Here is a 22,952-nt window from a genome sequence, read left to right on the forward strand (position 1 = left end):
CATTTAGGCGCAATCAAATACAAACAGGAAGCTTTTGCGATTGATTTGATGAGGAAGGCATCAATCACTGAGGTAGTTAGTTTTTTTTAGGTGTTTGCCCAACTTGTTTTTGGTTTGTATTGAATTTGCTTTGGATTTTGTCGGAAAATAAATGATTTCTTTTCCTAATTGAGCAATTCTCTGAGATTTCGGTCATTTGATTTTTTTTTGTATTTTTTAATCCGGCTAAAACTTTTTTGATGCCTTCGGTATGCCCAAAGAAGCCATTTTGCATCATTAGTTTGTCCATATAATTTTCCATACAAATTTGACAGCTGTCCATACAAAAATGATATATGAAAATTCAAAAATCTGCATCTTTTAAAGGAATTTTCTTATCGATATTATGTCTTCGTGTTGAACTACACTGAAAAAAAATGGTACACGGTAAAAAATTTTTTGGTGATTTTTAATTTCACTTTTTGTCACTAAAGCTTAATTTGCTATTAAAAACACTTTTTTTCATGTTTTTCATTTTCTGATATCCCGAACAGACGGTAATAACTAAATTCATGCCATTTCAATAACAAATACTGTTAAAATAACGGAAAATGTTATGGAATCTTCTTGAAAAATCAATTTTTGCAAAAGAGCTGAATAACAGTTTATGTTATCATAACAAAAATTTTTATTGGTCTGATATTGACTGAAAGCCAAAACAACTTTAGAATAACATTTTTTGTTATGGAAGAATATCTCAAAATGTTATTGGGATGATCGGAATACTTGTTAAAATAACAAGAAAAATAACAAATATTCGTTCGAAGAGTAACTAAAAGTGTTATTATTCTGTTATTACAATAACAATCCAATAACAAAAATTTCATAACGTTGAATAACAAATCTTGTTATAAATAACAAAAAATGTTATTAGCCTAGTATTTTCAAATATCAAAAAAAAATTATTCCCAGGTTGTTTCAGTCTGCTCGGGGACATAAAATGCCATTTTTTCAGAAATTTCCAGAATGGGAAAACATACTTCAACTGAGTTATGAATTTTTTAATCAATGCAGATTTTTTTTTTTTTCAAAAAATCGAAATACTGGTCGCTAAAATTTTTCAACTTCATTTTTCGATGTAAAATCAAATTTGCAATGAAAAAGTACCTTGTGAAATTTTGATACAATGCACCGTTTTTTACATTTTGCTTTTTTAAATATTGTTGATACGACCCTTCGTTGCTGAGATATTTCCATGCACAAGTTTCAAAACAGGAAAATTGATGTTTTTTAAGTCTCACCTAAAAAACCCACAATTTTCTCAGCAAATAATCTTATTTACAATGTTAAAATATGAAAAATTTGTGAAATTTTCTGATCATTTTGAATTTTTTTTTATTTTTTTTTTCAAATCAAGACTAGCATTTCAAAATGGCCAAACTTTGAATATTACGCCCTTTTGAAATGTTAGTCTTGATTTGAAATTTATAAAAATATTGGTTTCGAAAAGATCGGAAAGTTCCACGCATGTCTCATATTTTAACATTGTATGTCAAACCATTAGTTGCTGAGATATCGACGTTAGAAAATGGTGGGTTTTTTGGGTGAGATTTAGATTACATGAATTTTAACCTTTGCATGGCAATATCTCAGCAACTAAAGGTTGGATCAACAAAGTTCAAAAAGCAAAATACAGAGAATTTTCTCAGCTTTTCAAAAATATTTTTTTCATTAGTAGGCAAACATGTGCAATAATTATTAAAAAAAATGAAAAACTGCGACTATTTTCAAATTGGATTTTACATCGGAAAATGAAGTTAAAACATTTTGGCGACCAATATTTTAATTTTTTTTAAATCAGTACTGATTCAAAAATTTATAACTCGTTCAAAACTTTTTTGCAGGCCCTGGAAATTTCTGAAAAGTTGGCATTTAATGTTCCTTAAAACATATCAAAAAATAAAAAAAAATGTGTTTTTGTGCAAATCAAGTCTAAGTGACAAAAAGCTAAATAAAAAATCACCGATTTTTTAACGCGTATAATTTTTTTTCAGTGTAATTTTTATCCATACCTACAACTTTGCCGAAGACACCAAATCGATCAAAAAATACCTTCAAAAGATACAGATTTTTTAATTTTCATGCATAATTTTTGTATGGACAGCTGCTAAATTGCAATCCACTCAAAAGTTTTTTTTTTGCAATCCCGTCGTGAAACTACTTACACAGCAAAAAATCCGATGGTGAAATCGCATGCAAAAGCATGCACATCACCTTCGTCAAAATAAACACTTAATATTACACACTGCATGAACATTTTTGCAAATACAAAAAAAAGTTGCAACCGACGGGATTCAAACCCAGCACCAATAGAAAAGACTGGCGCCTTAGCCCACTCGGCCATCAGACCGATGAAAAGCTGTATGGATAAACGCATACATGAGCTTGACATTTCGGTCAAGTAGGTCTCCCATACTGATGGGTGGGCTACATTTTTCAGGGTGTAAAATCACATAAAATTGCATAAAATAATGCAATATTTATTTTACACCCAGACCTTTTACACGCAGCTGGATTACTACATTTTTAGCTGTGTACTTTTCCTGTCATTCTTGAACGACGAAACAGCCTACTTTTCTGTATCAAATATAATAGAATCTAACAGTAACCCTTTTCAAAACAAATGCTGAAAAGTTCTACTTTTCAGCACTGAAATGGATGCTGAAGAGTTGAACTTTTCAGCACTTGTTAGGAAAAGTTATACTTTTCAACATTTTTTTTGATTTGAACGATTCATTGACTCAATTCATGAACATTTGTCCTATAATTCTGTCCAAAGGGTGTTTTTCGTAACAAATTTTATAACAATTTTAGAATTTTTACGCATTTACGGATACTATGTTATGGTTTAGACTATGAGTTTATTGATGTTTATTTGTTCTGCTTAAATGAAAATAAAAAAACAAATAGGGAAAAAATACCAACTTTTAGCACACTTAGCTTACCGACCAATTCCCTTCACTTTTGCAGTTGTTCGCTATCAAAACCTACTTTTCAGAGACACCAACAAAGAATGGTTAAATGACATTTTTTTTTCGTTCAGCGTTAAACAAATCGGAGATTTGATACGTTAATCAAAGTCAATAAACATATTTAATTTGAAATCACAAAATAAATAGCCCCACAAAGACATTCCAACAGACACCCTACGCTACACTCTACACAATCGATCGCATCCAGAAACGCTCCCACCCTCCAATGGAAGTACCCACTTTTCCCGAAAGCTCTCATTTTCCGGGTTTCCTGCCAACATCCTTCTTCCCTAGCCTCCCCCCCAGAAACCCGTACAGTGAGGGTGGAAATACTTTATTCAAACCCCAAAACGCAGTCTGCGTCTGCGAGCTGCTCTCATTTTCTCTCTCTGGCATTTCCCGACTCACACCACCACAAAGAGGCAGTCGATTTCGATGTCTCTACTGACCTAGTTTGCGGGATGCTGTGTGCGAGGTCCAGGATGGGTCCTGACTGGGATGCAGCAACGTGGGTGGTGCAACAAGAGGAGGTTGGAAAATTTGCTCTCACCAGCAGCATCCTTATGGCTTTTTGTATCAAAGTGAGTGAGAGGAAAAGAGATCGAGCGAGAAAATCGGGAAGTTTTTTCCCCCGTTTGTGTTGGGCGAAAAAGATGATTTTCCCTTCCGAAAAGGGATCGATCAATAAATTGAAAGTTGTTTGCACACGATACCGAGACACACACCACCGCTTACGAGAGCCGACCATCGGTGAAGGAAAGTAAAATGGTACGCTCCCTCCCGCAAATAGTTAGTAACAGAGAAATTTTACTTTCCCAAGGGGGGGGGGCTAAATTTATCTGGGGGACCTATTTGAGACAGGTTCGGGGGAAAAAATGTCTGTTGGCGCGCCAGTTACCGCATACTGAGATAACGCACACCCGGATTAGTCAACCCCCTTAAGCTGAATAGTTTAGCACGGTGCGATCACATGATGCAAAAGGGTTTTGGTCAAAAAGGTGCCAAGTTCAGCTTCATTGCGGACCGTGAGGTGAGGGTTTTTGAAATTTCTAGATTTTTTCGTTGGAAACAAAACGCTGAATACATCTTTCATGTTCATAAATTTTATTATAACATCAAGTCTCTAACGCCAATTTGTTTCGAATATTTTCGTTTTCATTTTAAGTATTTTAATTTGCAATTGGCTTATGCTCCTGCCTCCTATATCATTACCTTTTGACTTTTAACCCTCTACTGCCGATTTTTTTTCGAAAATTTTTATTTTTCCCGTGTCATAGAATAAAAGTTGCTTAAAATGACCTTCTAATTTAAGCAACTATTTTCTATGAAAAACTTGACTTCGCATGTTTTATGTATTTCTTGTTTAATGTTTAGTATTTTAGTTTGCATTTATCTTGTTTATTTTATGTTTGATTTTGGTAGTTTTTGGCCTATTCTACCACCTCCTATCATTACATTTTGCTTATCTAATTTTTTCATGTTTTTACAGTCACTTTTTATTTTTTTTTTGCTTGTTTTTCATACTTTCTGCTATAAAATGGCACCATTATCATTTGAATTGTAATAAAATGCGTAGAGGCATAGTCTGGGACACTTACAAAAATTACTGCATACTTCTTTTTACTTAAAGTATAGGAAATATTAGTAAAAAACACAACCAAAGTTGACCCCTAAAAAAATTACATTTTTCAAAACATTGCCAAAGTCACATAAAACAAGTAAAACTTCCAACCCATAAATTTTCTAAAATTTTAAAAGTTCTCCTTTCCAATGCTTTTTAAACATCAAAAATTTGTTGAAAAAATGATGTTTAGCGATTTTTTTTAAATCGAAGCCCGTCTTAAGGCGGGGTTGGGTTGTAGAGAGTTAAGTTTTTACAAGTTTTTACTGCAACTTTTTAAATTTTTAGCTTGTTTTCACATTTTATACTACTGAATGATACCAGTATCGTTTGCACTGAAAACCGCAGCTTAAATTGATCTCAGAAAAAGTTAAATTTTTAAAACATTGGCAAAGTCACATAAAACAAGTCAAACTTCCAACTCAGATTTTTTTTTCTGAAATTTTAAGAGTTTTCTTTCCAATGTTTTTTTTTTAATTCAGCATTGGCTGAAAATAGATTTTTGATCAATTTATTTTATACAAAAAAAATCTACTTCATACCTTTGCATGAAGTTGGCATGCATGAAGTTTTTTAATTAATTTCAATGCACTAAATTTTTAGTTAAGTTGAATGTATTGGCCTTGAAAAGAAAATTCTTGTTTGAAGAATTTTCTTTTTACATTTTATTCAGTTACTTAAAAAATCCAAATTAAATATTTTTTTCATATTTTTTTTTATGTTTTAAGATTAAAATTTGTTATCAACTTAAACGATTCAAAGTAAAATCCTGAATGTTTGCTGTGTGACGATTAGGGTGGTCCAACTCAGTAAAAACATAAATTTTAAAAACTGGAAAATTTTGGTTGGTTGAATATAACCTTTAATTTGAGCAGTTTTACCTTATTACCGTAATAATTCAACAATTAAAATAGTTGTATTTTGTAAGGTTGAATAAAGCTTTTTTTAGTTATTTTACCTAAATAATGTGTGAAAGTGTAAAATTATCAGAAACTTATAAAAATTTCATCTGTGCTTGATGTAAAACTACTAATTTTTTTCACGAAATCTGACATTTCGCCATATTTAATATAACCATCCTTTTTGTTTGCTGAGGATGTATTTTTCCTGACTCAACTTATTAATATTCACAATTTGTCTGCAATCGGTTGGAAACAAGCTCAAATGCCACTTTTAACTTGTTTATTTTCATGTTTGGACATATTGAGCCAATTTTCGTAAATTTTATGCATTGAAATTTCAAACAACAAATTGGAAATAAAAATAATCTTGTGATTGAATATTATCATGAAGTCATGAATATATTTTGCAATCTTCAGACAGTAATCATATCATGCAACTGTAATCAATAGCCTGAGCAAATTTTTATTGAACTAGATACTAAAATATTTTTAGCTACTCAGAATAAAAAAAAAAAACTTCCACGATTGCTTTTCAAATTATGGAAAAAGAAGCCTCTTGTCGAAATCTTATCAAAATCAGCCACAAATTAAAAAAAGCATCAGCTCAAAACTAAATTTGTCATAAAATATAGTCCTGTTTATTTTTCTAAAATCCATGACCTAAAATTAACGAATTTGAACAAATAGAATTTGGGAACGCTAGGAAAATGCCTACCAATATGCAACCCGCAAAACATCGTTTATGGGGTGGCTGGTACGGTATGCACCTACATAATTTTCATTCACGGAATGAATTTTGGAATAGAAATAAAAACAGCGAATCGTTTTAATTTTACAATTAAACTTTTATCTATACAGCAAATGTTAACCCTCTACTGCCCAATTTAAAAAAAAAAAATCAGTTATTTTCTAAATTTGATTATCTAAAAATCAACAAGGTTTAATATTCCTTTGATTTTTGAAACATTAAAATTGATAAATAAATAATAATTGATGATTATCATTAAAGTCTAATTTTCTTTACCGTTTTGGATAACATACATGTCTAATAATCATGTCTGAAAGATTTTGTAACAGAGTTTGCTATTTGAAAAAATATCTTGAAATTTTTAAGTTATTGTTTGGCCTTCATCTTAAATCCAATTTTAATCAAAGAACACAAAATCATCCAAATTTGCAAAAGTTCACTGCCCATAATGCATATTTGTCCAATATGCATTGCATTTTAAAGCAGTTGAGAAAAACGCGTTCAAAGTTTTTCCTACCATAGTCTACTGAAAATGCATACCTACATCCGTCTAATTATTTGAAATTGTTTGCATTGGGACATTTTAGCGAAAATGATTTTCACTTGGGACGATTCAGCCATCTCCAAATTTTATCTCTTTGTCCAAAGAAAATAGGGTCGATTTCGATTGATTTTCTCAGCCATAGACAACAAAAAATTTTAAAATTTCTCATGGGAAAATTTTGCATTTTTTTATATTAAAAACATAACTTATTCTGAACATAATCGCATACTTGTCCCATGTGACATTTTAACACTTTTGAACAACTCGGACCAAATGGTTCCAATTACTTATTAGTTCTTTGTTCTCTAGATCCCGAGATAGGTATTTTTGTTTTAGTTGAGGCTTTTCGTTTCATACGGAAAAATCATCGCATGATTGTTCCATATTGAAAAAAAAAACTGATTGACCGAGAAAAAATTCAAACAAGATTTCACAAATAAAAACTAAAAAGCATTTTTCTCATTTCCACACAATTGCACATGGGACAGCTTTGCGTTTTTGGGTAGTTTGCTCGTTGATAAAACCAGATATACAATTGTTAAAAAAAACAATGTTTATGCTGTCAATTTATTGTGATGCATTTTAAGATAGATAAGATGCACAAACTATTCAAAAATAAAATTATTTCGTTAGTTATTTTTTTAACTTAAAAGGATGCACCCAATGCACAGTACTAACCCACAAAGAACCGAAAAACGCATCAAGATTCAAATTAACCGGCCGGTCATTTTAGCTCTAAATTTAAAACGCGTCACTTATTTCAGTCTGGTCGTGTCGCAAAACAAAATTTAGTAAAGTTTTCCGCTATTTTTAATACCGGGCAGGGCGCGAAAAGCGAAAACCAGATGGATTGAGATGGAAAATTGGCAGACGCGGCCCGCCACAAAACAGGAAGGGCCTTCATTGCATTTTCCCACTGCAGTGGGAAAATTTTTTTCGACTCGGACCACACTTTCGAGAGTTATGAGGGGAAAAATTAGTTGGGGAGGGGGAAAGTGGGAGGGCAAAAAGGTTGAAATTTTGCTAGCCAAATGTTTAATTTCAAGGCTACGGCGCGGCACTCACTCATTGAGAAAATTATCGAGGTTGAGGGAGATTTTTGTGGTTGTGTTGGTGCGAGAGAGAGAATGAAGGTGGGGAAAATTTATGGGAAAATGCATCGATTTCGTTGGATGCATCCCGGAAAAGTGACAAGTGCGTGGTCGTCACTTGAGTTAAATTTATGGGCAAATAAAATTATTTATTGAGGTAAGCTGTGTTGTACTGCTTGTTGAGAATCAAAAAAACTTCAATTTTAAACATTTTTTTTAATTTTTTATATATATGCTTGACAATTTAAATTGTAAATTTTAGTAACCAAAAAATATTTGAGTTGTGAAAAAAACTACATTTTTTAAGGATATTAGTACCACCCTAACAACTCTCAACGCAACAAATCCTCTCTCAAAAAAACTTTATCCGTTCTCTCACGAGAGCAAATTCCATCGCCTCCACAAAGCTCGCCCGCCTCAATGTAGGCTACGTTGGGAAAGGTTGTGATTCCGGCTTCCCTACTGCCCCCCCTCCCCACAATCTCTTTAGGTATGCGCCTTCAATTCCGGGTCCCCCCGCCCCTACTTCCCACTCTTTATAACAGAAAGTGTGTGAATGAAGCTCTCAGACGACGGCGACGCCGATGACGGTTGATCATCATTTGTCCCGAAAGTGCGCCCGCAATGCTGCAACAGCATCCCACCGAGCAGCAGCTCCATCTAGTGGTGAATTTCTCAAACAAGTGATTTCGGTGTAGTTTCAGTGTGACAGTGCAGTTTGTGGCTTTGTGGCGGGTTGCCTAAGCTAAGGCGGTTGCATAATTGCGGGCGCCTTTAAATGTCACGGCCTACCTTCGGGCGCAATTAAAAAAGATTGGTGTAAGATTGTGCCCTGTGTGATTGTGGAATTTTACTCGACCTTTGATATTTCACTTTCGTTTGTGCTGTGGGCCGGGGCGGAAAAAGTGCATGCCAGCGTCACACACACACATGGTCGTGTGTGTGTGACTGTGGGGGGTCGCCTCTCACTTTCACGACCCACTCCGCGGTGAAAATCGCGATTTCCTGCTTGACGGGGCGCGCCTTAAGGTAGTCAATTCCGCTCGCATGCAAATCGCCTTTGGTTAGGCAATCCTCGGCCCAAAGGTCAGCCCGTTTTTATGGCGTCACGCGCACGGAAATGCACTGCGCCACGTTATGGAGTGTGTGTGTGTGAGAGTGAGAGGGTGCCGTTGCATAATCCATCGCTAGCTGACCTTGATTTTCTCCCGCATCCAGAGCAGTGTCTAGCACGGTGTCTGGTCTCGCGTTGTCTCTGTCTCGCGTCTCACCTTGAGACAACAAAGGCGAAAAGTTTCACTTCCCCGTCGTCATCATTGCAACACACAAGTGCCCCTGCAAGTAGACTAACCGAAGCCGTTCTCCTCTTGTCTCGTTTTTCCAGCTAATCACCATGGCCGGAACGCAACCACCCCGCAGCGTGACGCCGAACGTCCAGCAGGACTACGACGTGACGCGGATGCGCGAGGAGGACTTTGAGCGGCTGGCCGTGTACATCGTGCCGGATGTGCCCTGCGAGAAGGGCGTCCCGGGCCGGGCCGACAAAACGCTGCCCCGGAGCCTCACGCTGAAGCCCTCGCTGGTGCTGTCGACGCCGACGGCGACGGTGAGTACTCCGTTGAAGTTAAAGTCGATCAATATCAGAAAATTGTGGTGCATTAGCGATGCCTAAAATTCTGGGCGAACGCTGGGAACCCTACAAATGTTCCTACTGTTAGATCTGATATTGATCGAGTTCAAAAAAAATGTGAAATTCATCAAATTTCAGTTAATTTTGAGTCATCCCAAAAATCGAACCTAAATTAACGTTGAACTTTGACTAATTTCTGTTTTACATTTGCAACCGTTTCCCCTCATCACACCCCGAGTACGGGTTTTTTGCTAATTTTGGCCATGTTCTCCAATCAAAAAATCAAATCCAAACAGACGGAAGGAGTATGGAGCACGGGCGTGATACCGCGCGGGACGCGCTTCGGCCCGTTCGAGGGCGTCCGGACGCCGAGCCACCCCAGTGACAAGCAGCTGTGGCGGTACTTTTGGAGGGTGAGTTTTGAGAATTTTTCGTTTTGTAGGTCTAATTATTAAGCTCTGTAAACTAACAAAGTATTAAAATATTTAACAATTTTCCTAATTTTTACAAATTAATTTAACCAAATTTAGACAAGAAACATGAAAAAGAGTTAAAATATGTGGCAATTTCATAATTAATAAAGCTGTATGTATTTTGCCTACACGGAGAAAAAAGAGTTCCCAAAATCGTGAACAAGCGTTCATGAAAATGGGAACCACGAACAAAGTGTTCAAGTTTCATGGTACGTTTTTCAAAATCGTACCATGAAATTCGAACACTTTGTTCGAGGTTCCCATTTTCATGAACACTTGTTCACGATTTTTGGAACTCTTTTTTCTCCGTGTAAGGGTTATTCAAATATTATGAAACATATTTAGAAAGGAGGCGGTTAACGATTGTGTGACGCTACATGGATTCTTTTTTTTTAAATTTTGAATAAATATTTGAAATTTGTTTGGGAAGCATCGGTAAACCATGAAGCCCCGGATGAATTTTACATTTAAAAAAAATCACATGATTTATGAATGGCCCCTTGGTGAAAGCGTTTGAAATTGATTTTTGTTTTACGTTACATTCGACAGATCCAATTTTTTCTGTTATGTGTTTTTTTATATGCTCATTTTTTTCATCAATTTTGATGATTAGTGAAACTTGCTATTTTTTAAGAATTGTAATCTTTATAAAACAACTCCATGTAAAAGTCTAAACTCAAAATTTTAAAATGGACATGCATTGATTAGAAAATTTCTTTGCACAGTTTTTGTTACTTATTTTACCAATAGGGTGGTCTTAGCCAATTTAAGGCACTTTCAAAAAAATTTTTTTTATAAATGGCGAAAAACTTGTTTCCATAAAAGCATAACTAATTGCCATTTTTAGCGAATTTGGCACTGTTCAACGCAAATTAAATGATTTTTCATGGATTTTTTTAGGAAAAAAAAAATATTTCCAGAAAATTTTAAAATCCCTTATCTAATATCGGAGTAGTTTGTTAACAGGTAAACAGGATTCTGAGATTGCATTTTGAAAAAAAAAAAACAGCATAAAAACGTAAAAAAAATATGTTTTTGAAAAGCATCACCAAAATATGAGTCCCAAAAACGTTTAGCTCATCGCTGAAATTTTTTAAAGCTCAGCCATTTTGCTTAAGATAGTTAATTTTCAGATTTTTCAAAGCGCAACGAAAAATGATGAAAAAATTGAACTTTTTTAGAAAATGTAATTTTTGGGACCACCTTAACATGGCAAGGGCCACCCTAATGCCTAAATAAAAAATAAATATCTTATCAGTTTGGCAATAACACATCCTGACCCCGACCTATTTTGGGTCATGTCGAAAGTTTGAGTTTTAACTTTATTTTATTTATTTTTTTAAATAATTAGAATTTATTATGATTATAATGGTAATCATAATTTGCAATCAGAATGTTTTTTTTTTTAATTTGTGCGAACTTTTTTCATAAAACATTCTGTACTGAGTCCTACAAGATTATTTTAAAGTTTAATATTACTTTTAAGTTGTCCTGATGTAAGAATTTTACAAAAAAAGTTTTTTTTTAAATAACGGAAGATATCACATTTAAACTATTTCTAAAATTGACCTATTTAATTTTCAATGCTTACACTAAGAATATATTTTTTTGGTTTTGTAGAAAGTTTCAAATACTAAAAAGTTTTAAGCTAAATTCCGTACTTCTTTCAAACTCAAATACTCATTATTTTCCAAATGGATATCAACAAAGTTAAAGTTTTAATGTTTTTTCTTCACCTTTATCATTTTTTTTTTTTTGCAAAGTACAAACAGCCTTTTTAAAAAAAACATTTTTGTATGTTTTGTATGCTTCCCATATTGCAGATTAAGCCAATTTAAGTATTTTCGAAAAATACGGTTTTTTGTGATTATTTTCGTATTTTACAAAAAAATAACTGAAATCAAGTGAAAATTTCATCAGAGTTTTTTTTTTGTAAAATATTATTATTTTCAAAAAATATCGTATTTTTTCGAAAAAAACTCAAATTTTCCTAGTCTTCATTATGTGTTTCAAACGATTTGAAGTTTTATATGCATTTTTATATGAGTTTAGGCCGTTGCAAATATTTTTCAAAGTTTATGTCGCCCCCCTTTCAAAATTAGTCGGAAAAATCAGGGAGGATAAACAGTATTTTTTTCAAAAATCTTCTAAATTTTAATGAAAATAGAAGTTAAATCAACTTAAAACAATCTAAAACGCATTTTTATGCATTTATAATCACATTTAGCATGTTTGGTTTGGATTAAGGTGAAGCCGTTGATCATTTTTGAAGAAAATTGATCATCACTATAAAATATTCTGTATAAATTTCATTTCAACGAATATCTGCACCAAAATGAATCAGCAAGTGCCGGTTGTTGCCTTCTTGAAGCCACTGAAGGAATTTTTGCTCTAAATCAAATGTGTTTCAAAATTTATATAATTTTGTGGAACAATCATTGACGCCCAAGTTCGCAATCATTGATTAATGACGATTTCCATAACTTTACAAGGAATGGCATAATCGTTACCAAAAGGAATCAGCAAGTGTAGGGCACTATTCTAAACAACTTGTTGAAGGAATTTTGTCAAAATATTGAAAGCGACGCAAAAGTTATATCTTTGAACGAAAAATCATGACAATGATGGAAGTGTTCACGTTAAAAGTATTTTGAACTTTTATAAAATTCCAATGTACAGCACCGCAATTTTTTTTTTTGCAAAAAAAAAAATTTTCGTCGATGCTTAGGTTTTTTGGAAACTAATGATGGTAAAACAACTGGGCAGGTGTAAAATGCCTTTTTTAACACTTTGTTCATTCAAATGTTGAAACCATGGCTCGTAAATTCAATGTTGGAACTTTTTTTATTTTTTTGCCGAGTCGAGGGACATAAACTTCAAAAAATATTTGCAACGGCCTTATAGTAAAATTCTCAAATTTTCATAAAATATTTTTTGAGAACCAAAATTTTTAAATTTTCAGTATGCAAATCTTAATAATAATGTTAATTTTTTTAATATTTTCGAATTTTCAGATAAATCTAAAAGTTATAAAATATGTGTTTGATTTGTTTATGGCGATTCCTATGTTTTCCATAGCTCTTATTTATTTATTTTTTTTTTCTTAATTTTCTACTTCAGTGATTCGAGGTAAGAAAGAATTGTGTAAAATGAGCGCTCTTTCTTTTGTCTAAATTGTTAAAATCTGAATTGATACTCCGATTTTATTGATATTTTTAAACACCGACCAATTGACTACTTAAAAAAATTAAGAAATCCTTTCGGGAAACATAACCATTTTTTTAAATTAAATTTGTTTGTAAATCTCCGTGCAAAATATATTTTAAGGAGAACATTTTCTCGTATTCTTAGAGACATGTACCGTTTATTAGATATTTTTTTGTTTATTTTAAATTATTTAAATCAATTTTCGTTGCTTTGGAATGAACCAAGGAATTACTACAGATTCTTTTTGTAAACTTTTCTTGCTCCTTGATACGGTTAAATTAAAGTATTATGAATGTATCAAATCATTGATTAAAGTTGTTTCATACCACTTCATAATGTGAATTACATTATCGAAATATTAATGGATTTATACTACAAATCTAATGGAACTTACCTAACCTAGGTTATTGCACTTTTTTTTTCCTAAAAAACAATAGTTGATAATTTCAATGCACTTAATTTCTCCCAAAAATTACAACAAAAAAAGTGCCATAAATCACACCAATTTTGGCACCATCTGCAAAACATCTGCATCGTCTTCCGGCAGTTTTCGACTGTCGGACGACTTTCCGTTACGTAACAACTTTGCGCGTACCACCTCCGCAACGCATCGCAACTTCTAGGCAATAAAATCACCTTCACCTCTCACGACCAAAAAAGAGACCTCCCTTTTGCACGTGTGCCTCCAAAACTGTCGCCGGACCTATCCCAACCGAATGTTGGTTGCGACACACAAAATTGTTGTGTGGGTTCTCTTAGCTCTTTTTTTGTTGTTGTTGTTGTCTGAGTGTGGGTGGGAGTAGATGGGTTTCCTTAGGGGTTGGAGGTTAGACAGTATCCTTGAGCTGGCCTGGAAGGCGACGGTTTGTCTTTGTTTTCAATGGCAGAACTTTTTTTTTCTTTGTTGGTCATCGCTTTTGTCTAGCTTTACTGGATAAATTTGTCTCACATTAATTATTGTATTGAAACTGTTCCGAAAAAAAAGTGATCTTTAGGTTTATTTACTAATCAATAAACAATGTTAACACTAATTCTTCTTTCTTTATAAAATACTGATGGTTCTGGGAACGCTGTACTAATCTAAATCAAAATATCTCTTTCTCTTTCATACGCTCTACTACTCGCTTCCGAAACCAAAAAAAAACTTCAACTGTACATATCAACCCAACTCCAGGTTCAGGAGCTCCGCCATGTGTCCTATGGGAACATTAAGGTATCTATCCTCGTGCTTTCCTAACGCTTCTAATGCCCTCCCCCGCTCTCTAGAACTTACTAAACCACAGATAACTAACCCAACTACACATTTCCCCTTTTCTCCACGACCCTCTCCGCAGATATTCAAAGACAGCGACTTTTACTACCTGGACGGCTCGGACCCGGCCCACTCCAACTGGATGCGGTACGTGGCGTCCGCGTACAGCTTCTCCGTGATGAACCTGGTCGCGTGCCAGCACCAGGAGCACATCTACTTCTACACCATCCGGGACATCATGCCGAACGAGGAGCTGATGGTGTGGTACTGCCGGGACTTTGCCAAGCGGCTCGGCTACGACATCGACCCCGAGCGGGCCACCTACTCGATCTGCCGCGAGGAAACGCTCAAGAAGACGTACGGAGCGATCGTGAAGACGCCGGTGCCGGCGGACGTCGCGTACAACCACGTGAAGCACGTGATGGGGTTGTACCTGCCGGCGGCGACGGCGACTGCGGTGACGGCGTCCGCGATTCGGAACACACCGACGCCGAGTCCGTCGCCACCGGTGACGACGACGACGGCGACGGTGGTGGCGAGTGCCACCACGACCGTCGTGGTTCCCTCCAAGCAGCTGCATCAACACCATCACCATCATCTTCACCAGCAACAGCAGCAACACCACATTCAGGTGCACCAGACGGTTCTGCGGGAGCCGAGGAGGGTGAAGGAGGAGCTGCGCGACAGGTCACCGATCCGGATCGTCATACGGGAGGAGCAGAGCCCACTGCGGGAAAGTGCAAAAGAGGTCGTGGACGCGGACTCGCCAATTTCTCAAACCAGCAAGGACACCGGTCACTACGAGCACCAGCTGACGCCGAACGACGGGTCGGTGCGGTCGGTTCGGTCGGACGAGGGCTACCACAGCAATGGGTACCACGAGGACGGACTCACGCCACCGGAGGACTCCAGCGATAGCGAATCCGAGCACAACTACGTGCTGGACTGCTCGAAGAAGGCGATCGAGCCGAAGGAAACGAGCGTCACCAGCCAGAAGGTGGACAGCTGTGATAAGAACGAGTACCGGAAGGTCAAGATGAAGATGCCGCTAAAGTACGAGTTCAAGAACAACAAAAACTTCAAGCAGGAAGAGCTCGTCGAGGAGGAGGTCGAGGTTGTGACCACCCCGGCAACCAGTACCGTGATCGTGATGGACACCACCCCGGAAACCACGATCGTCCCAATCACAAAGACGTACTACGAAGCGGAAACGTCCACCTCCCCAGCGTCGACCACCTTCATCCGGTACACGCCCCCTAGCAGCTCCAGCATCCTCGAGACGATACTAACCGGCGCACGGCCCGTCCCGGACGATCCTCACCGGAGGCAACCGAACGCGACCCCGCCTCCAACCTCCCCCACGGAGATGGCCTACTCGTACAAAAAATCCCAGCGATACGGAACCGCCTGCAGTCCGGACTCGAGCTCGCAAAACCCCGTCGAACCGAGCGACCCCCCAACCCTCACCACCACCCTCCAAGTGATCCAGGAGTCCAAACTCATCGCCGAACACCGCGAATCTCCCCCAACCATCATGTACGACTCCCCGTACGAACCCTCCCCCCAGCACCACCACCCGTACTCCATGTACGCCACCTCCCCCAACGGAACCGTCATCAACAACGCACCCAGTTCAACCTACTCGCCACCCCTCAACGGTGGCCACTACGAGCGACTAACCTCATCCATCCCAACCACCGCAGCCGGATTCGTCCACCTCCAAGGCTCCAAAGCCCCCGGACTCCCCCTCGGCCACCCCCTCATGCAACCCCTGCCCCCGCTCACCCACGGCATGTCCCCCGGCCGCATCTCACCCCCGAGCAGTCTCAGTCCGGACGGCGGTTCGTACTCCCGCAGCGGCAGCCCCATGAGCCCCGGCAGTCCCGGGTCCCGCGGCTACCGAAGCCTCCCCTACCCACTCCGAAAACGGGACGGCAAAATGCACTACGAGTGCAACGTCTGCAGCAAAACGTTCGGCCAGCTCTCGAACCTCAAGGTGCACCTGCGAACCCACTCCGGCGAGCGCCCCTTCAAGTGCAACGTCTGCACCAAGTCCTTCACCCAGCTGGCCCACCTCCAGAAGCATCACCTCGTGCACACCGGCGAGAAGCCCCACCAATGTGATATCTGCAAGAAGCGCTTCTCGTCCACGTCGAACCTCAAGACGCACCTGCGGCTACACAGCGGCCAGAAGCCGTTCGCGTGCGATCTGTGCCCGCAGAAGTTTACCCAGTTTGTGCACCTGAAGCTGCACAAGCGGCTGCACACCAACGACCGGCCGTACGTGTGCCAGGGCTGCGACAAGAAGTACATCAGCGCGAGCGGGCTGCGCACGCACTGGAAGACGACCAGCTGCAAGCCAAATAACCTGGAGGAGGAGCTGGCGCTGGCCGCCGCTTCGAACTCCGAGTGTATAGGTGAGTTTTCGTGTTTTTCTTTAGAATTTTGTTACTTTGAAAACTCCGAAATTACTTTATTAAAGTCATGAAGCGATGAAATTATCCCAAAATGTGATTTGTATCTAACAAACTAGAGTAAATAATTTTTCAAAAGATATAAATATATAAAATTTAGAAAGAATTTTCTAAATCCAAATTTAATATTATGCCTGTTGTAAACTATCATAGTTTTTATAATTGAATGCCTGATTTGTGAATTTTGGATACAAAAAGTATCACAAAATGCTTTAAATATCGTTTATGTTAATATATAATTTTTTACAAAAATAAATAAATTAATGACAATATTTTTTTCCCAACGTTTTTTTTCTGTTGATTGGTGGTCTTTGAATTCTAATTTTGTTAAAACATTTAAAAACCTGTATTTGATTTAAAATACGGTCACTTTCAATGTGGTTGTGGTAGTTAATTTATTTCAGGCAGCTTTAACATTTCTGTCATTCGCTTCCTACTTTCAATGTTGATATCAAGGTTTCATGTTTAACTTAAACTTTAAATTAATTTTCGATTAAAATTGAAAAGCAAACCTTTTTGGCTCGATTTTCATAATTTTGGAAATTGAAACAAGTTCAAATTTATTTTATTTACTATACTGTTTGCAATATATCAGTAAAATCATGTTTTTTCTAATTATTTTTTTCCGATCTGAGCAATTCTTTACAAAATCGCCCGATTCCATGAAATTTTTATAGTTTTTGTATTCCGTAAACCGGGGTGACATTGATAGGATTTCAATTTATTTCTGGAATATTTTCCAACTGGTAAGGTTTGTCTCATGATTATCATGTTCAAATCAAGTACTACGAAAAAAAGAGTTCTTAAAAATATTTTTAAAAATAATTGCGTTAAAAATTCTTATTGAAAGTCATAGTTTGTCCTGTTAAAATCAGATTTAAAGTGTTCAAATTTTATTTTTATGTCAAATGTATTATCACTAACGTTGCTGATATGGTTATTGAGAAAAAGTTGTTAATATTTAGTTAACTAAGCTTTTCAACAAAATACATAAAATTTCAAGGTAAAATTGATAAAAAGTCAGAAATAATTGAAAAATTATAGTCTTATTGTTATTACGCGGAATTTACATAGCTTATTAAACACTACCAATAGTTTAAAAATAGTAGTTTATGCAACAAGTTGCAAAACGAGAATTTTTTTTCAGCGCGATTCGTTCATTTATCCAACGAGGTTCACCGAGTTGGATAAATACGACGAGTGGTGAAAAAATCAAGTTTTGCAACGAGTTCCATACAATGTTTTTTTTTTTTTTTTGCAATTCCGAAAAACACCCTTTGAACAGAATTATAGAACAAATGTCCATGAATTGAGTCAATGAATCATTTAAATCATTTAAGCATCCATTTCAGTGCTGAAAAGTAGAACTTTTCAGCATTTCTGGAGTTTTTTTAGAAATGGTCCAATAAACCAAATTTCCAGTTTTTGCTTTTTGGGTGTTTTTAAAACCGCCTTGAGTCAGGGGTATTAAAAACACCCAAAAGCAAAAACTGAAATTTTGGTTTATTTGACCTGTTAAAAAAAAACAGATTTGTTTTGAAAAGGATTACTATTCGATTCTGTGATTTTTGGCACAGAAAAGTAGGCTGTTTCGTCGTTCAAGAATGACAGGAACAGGAAAGAGTTTCACGACGGAATAGCAAAAATGAGTTTTCACGATAAAAAATGATGAAAAAAAACCAAACTGTACATGGAAATTTCACTATTATTCTCGATGATTCAAAACAAACCCAATCGTGCTAAAAAACAATAAATGAAGGAAAATGCATTTGTTTAAGTTAATTGCACTTCTACTTTCATTTAATATTTTAAAATACTTTGAAACAATATTGGTTTTGTCCCTGAAAATAAATAGATAACTAAATATAAATTCTAAAACTTTTGTTTTATTTCAAGCAAAAACTATTCATTCAAAATTAATAAAAAAAAATTCTCAGATGTGCAATCACAATTTAAAGCGGTTGAATTACCAAAATTGATTTTATTCATTTTTTCAATAAAAGTTTATATTTTTAGCATAATTTATCTAATTTACACTTAAAATCTTGTAGATAAAACATGTGCTAATACTCCTGATCAATATTACAAAGATCATTTACACAAGGCCCTACACAAATTGAACGGCTGTCAAATACAAAGGTTTTACTTTGAACACAAAAAGTTCAATTTTCCAAAACCTTTTTTTTTTAAATAAATTGTAGGGGACCATAAAAGGCAACATTTGTGCCACGAGAAATATGGACAGCAAAATTGTCACGGTGATACGGTTTTTAACATATATTGTTCTGTTTCAAAAATATTGTAAAATGCACTCTGAAATAATTTTGAAAGTTTTTTTTTTAAATATAAAGTTGAATTAGTAAGGAATAATTTCAAAATTTAAAATTTGCCCAGATTTTTTTTTTTTTCAAAATCCCACTGTGGATTTTTTTTTCACCTATTTGAACCAGAAGTGGACAAATAAGAAAAAAATCTCAATTATTGAAATATTCATTCAGATAAAATAGAAAGAATTTGAAATTACTGACAAAATAAGAAAATATTGATTTTTAGAATTAAATGTCAAATTAATAAAAAACTTTCAAAATCTGTCCGAAAAATCAGAGGGCAACAAAAATATTTTTCATATAAGGCCTTTGCAAATATTTTTCAATGTTTATGGCGTCAGGAAGCAAAAAAAAATTATTTTCATTAATCTTGAAAATGTCAATAGAAATAGGAGTCTAATCAACTCAAAACAAGATCTAAAACGCCTTTTTTTGCATTGATAATCATATTTAGCTTGTCTGGATTTTTTTTTAAAATATTTTGAACTTTATGAAATAACAATGTTCAGCACCGCAAAAACTTCTTTTTCTCACAAAAATAAAATTTTCGTCAATACTTTGAAATTTTGAAAAATTGTAATTGCAAAACAACTGGACAGGTGTATAATGCATTTTAAAACAATTTTTTCAGTAAAATTTTAAAATTGTACCCTGCATTTTTTTTTTAACTTTTTCATCAACAAATTAAAGTTAATGATGCAAACAATATCTACAATAAGTTAGTACTTGTGTAGACAATCCGATAAAATTCTACTTTTTCATGAAATAATCAAGTTTACCTTGCGTTTGTTTCAACTTGCTGTTTTTTTTAAATAGGTCCTTATTTTATTTTTAAAGAATGCGTCCAACAAATCATGATTCATGATCGTTTTTTGAAAAATTGTAGCTTTGGGGAAAAGCTTTGAAAAATTTTAATGTAAAAATTGGAATACTTTTTAAACTGTATCGACCCTTCCTCCTTCCTCTCCAACCCCACAAAAGATTCAGCCAATTTAGGTTCTAAAATTAGGCTAACGATAAAGCTTATTTTTCTGATTGCAATGACACTTTGTACGATCGCAAGGGATTTAAAATGGATTTTTAAATCAATTTTCAAAAATCAACTTCGTGGTTCTTCTTGACATAAAAGGTCCTACTTGACAGCTCGTTCCAAGGGGACCGTAGTTTATCCATGGAATAAATGATGTAAATGTTGTTATTTTTTTGCATTAAAATGAAAAAAGTGATCAAAAATGATTTTTGTTTGTGTTTTTTTACAATTATACATTATTGACAGAGGGCTTTAGGACCCTATTAAAAAGTTCGAATGGAATCCATTACCTGTTTTCTTGGAGGATTGCCCATTAGCAGTCCCAAAATTCAAAATTTGTAAAAGCCCAAAGGAGCCTACATTTTGTTAATTTTTGTTAATGTACTAAAAAAGAGATTGAGTACACAAAAAAAAAACCTTCAGAATAGATGCTTAGGCCATTGCAAATTTAACTCTTGTTGTTGTCTCCGTTAAGATCATCAGAAATAAAAAAAAAGTTGTAAAAATAATAACCTAAAAAAAAAATTACAAGGCAAAAACAAGTTAAATTGATTGTTGAATACATTGTAAATCATTAATGTTTAAGCCCTATAGGGCTTTATACCAATTTTGAATTTTTTGACCACAAATAGGAAAAAGTCGGAAGATGACCTGTCAACCGTGCCGTGAGATAATTTTACTTTAGTGAGCATTCGTCGTTTGTGCGCTATCTTGTAACACGACTGCTGTAAAAAGATTGGTCGCGTCACAAGATAGCCCATTTGGCATTTTGATACCAAGTGAGGTTAATTCCGACTTTAAAAATATCCCGATTGACACTGTTCTATGAAATGAGTTTAAGGCAAAACAGTAAACATGACCCCATTTGCAATTTTAATTAACAATGTCAATCTTCCTTCTCCCGCCCCCTCCAGACAAAGAACCGGAGAGCGATCCACGAGACTTTTACGAGCTGCAGCACCTCGGCGGCGGTCACCCCCAGTCCCAACCTGGCACCCCGCACCACCACCACCAGCCACCGCACCCCGCCCAACTCTGCTCGCCCCAGCTCAGGCACAACCACATCGGATCTCCACCTCCCCACCACCAGCAGCAGCATCCTTCGTGGGTGAGCAACCAGCACCACCATCCCGGTGGTCCGGAAATCATCCAAAAGGTGTGCAAAATCGAGCAACATCCCGCGAGCAGTACTACCAGCAGCAGCAACAACAACAACAATCCGGCCGTTCCGTCGCACTATTTGACGGGGCCACCCCCGCAGCAGCAGCAACAGCAGCAAGAGCAGAGTCTTACGAGCCGACCCAGCGTCATCGAGTCCAGCCAGCCGATGATCATCGAGTGCACGTAGCCCCGGGTGGACAGCGTGATTAGGGTTAGGACGGAATGATCTTCTTACTTTTTTTATTGGTTTAAGGGCTGAACAACTGTGAATATTAGCTTTTTAAGATCGAGGGGGACGCGATAGTTTGTAAGGACAGAACGGAAATATTAAATTTATATATTTATTTTTTACTATCTTCGAGAGAGAGAGAGAGATCGACGCGAAATTGGCGAAGAAAAGATGAAAATTTGCAAAAAATACAAGAAATAATATTGTTAAGTGTTCTTAAGATTAACTAATTATACGAAGAAGCAACAGCAGGCAAGAAACGAATACTGAAGTTTGTCATTTTTCTTGAAAGTTACAAAAATCAAATTCAGACAGCAACTTAACACTCCCCCCTTCCCAAAAAAAAAACAAGTTCCCTTCCAGAGTGATCCCGAAGTTTGGTGCCACCGCTGTAAATATAGTCTGCTAGTTGGTGTGGCACCAAAAGTGCGAAATGTTCCTCGAACTTTCCCCTTTTCCCCGTAACAAGAAGTAAAACAAACGAATGTGAAAAAGAAACCAGTTGACGAAGACGAAATTATTGTGATCATTTTCCAAAATTTGGCAAACGTAGGATTTTCGACCCTAATTTTAAAAAGTTTAACTCAGTGCAAGTAAGTTTGATAAGTAAGCGAATCAAGTGAGAGAAAAAAAGAGCGAGAGGGAGCAAAATTAAAAAGAAATGATCAACATGAGCAACAGACTGAAATATATTTGCTAAAGTTAAAAAAAAATAAACGAAAAATTTGGTAGCTAAACTTTGTTTTGGCGTGTGAATTTTGAAGAAAAAAAACACTTTCTTTTGTTTTAATTGTAGCTGTTAGTGGAACATCAGTTGAGAGATGAACTGAAGAGAAGAGTGAAGAAGAAATGAGAGCGACAAAGATAGAGAGAGATTTAAAAGAATGCTTTCTGATGTTGGGCGGTGTGTTGAAAGGAAAGAAAATGTGAAAAAATGGTTTGCTGAAACTTTTGAATGTCACTTTTAATATTTTTCCCATTTGGTTTTTTTTTATACAGTTTTCTGAATACCTTTTAATTATTTGAAAATTTAAAATAAATTAAATTTTTTGTTATATTTTTCTTGAGATTTTTTTGATTTTTTTCAATCTTTGTTTTCGTTTCGTGCCCTGAAATTTTGCAGAAATAAATTACTAATTTTTACCCTATATAAATCCTTAAAACACATACTTTAAACACTCGGCATTTTTTAGTTTAATTTTTTTAAATTTTTTTATTTTCCTAATTTTTTCACTGATTTTTTTTTCTTTTT

The 22,952-nt window shown here is 35.9% G+C and overlaps 1 protein-coding gene across 6 annotated transcripts in view; it reads left to right on the plus strand.

The window, feature by feature from the left end:
- LOC6039439 overlaps window positions 1-22,472 on the plus strand; it is an 88,356-nt gene extending 65,884 nt beyond the window's left edge. For 4 of the 6 annotated variants that reach the window (XM_038261984.1, XM_038261986.1, XM_038261983.1 and 1 more), the window contains 5 exons: window positions 9,302-9,523; window positions 9,844-9,960; window positions 14,402-14,440; window positions 14,562-16,896; window positions 21,225-22,472. In XM_038261984.1, coding sequence (XP_038117912.1) covers window positions 9,311-9,523; window positions 9,844-9,960; window positions 14,402-14,440; window positions 14,562-16,896; window positions 21,225-21,658 — 3,138 coding nt within the window. In that variant the 5' untranslated portion in view covers window positions 9,302-9,310 and the 3' untranslated portion in view covers window positions 21,659-22,472. The other 2 variants (XM_038261981.1, XM_038261985.1) reach the window with 2 other exon arrangements.
- The last annotated feature ends 480 nt before the right edge of the window (window positions 22,473-22,952 follow it).

This window comes from Culex quinquefasciatus, chromosome 3 (assembly GCF_015732765.1).
Source record: "Culex quinquefasciatus strain JHB chromosome 3, VPISU_Cqui_1.0_pri_paternal, whole genome shotgun sequence".
Classification (NCBI taxonomy): domain Eukaryota; kingdom Metazoa; phylum Arthropoda; class Insecta; order Diptera; family Culicidae; genus Culex; species Culex quinquefasciatus.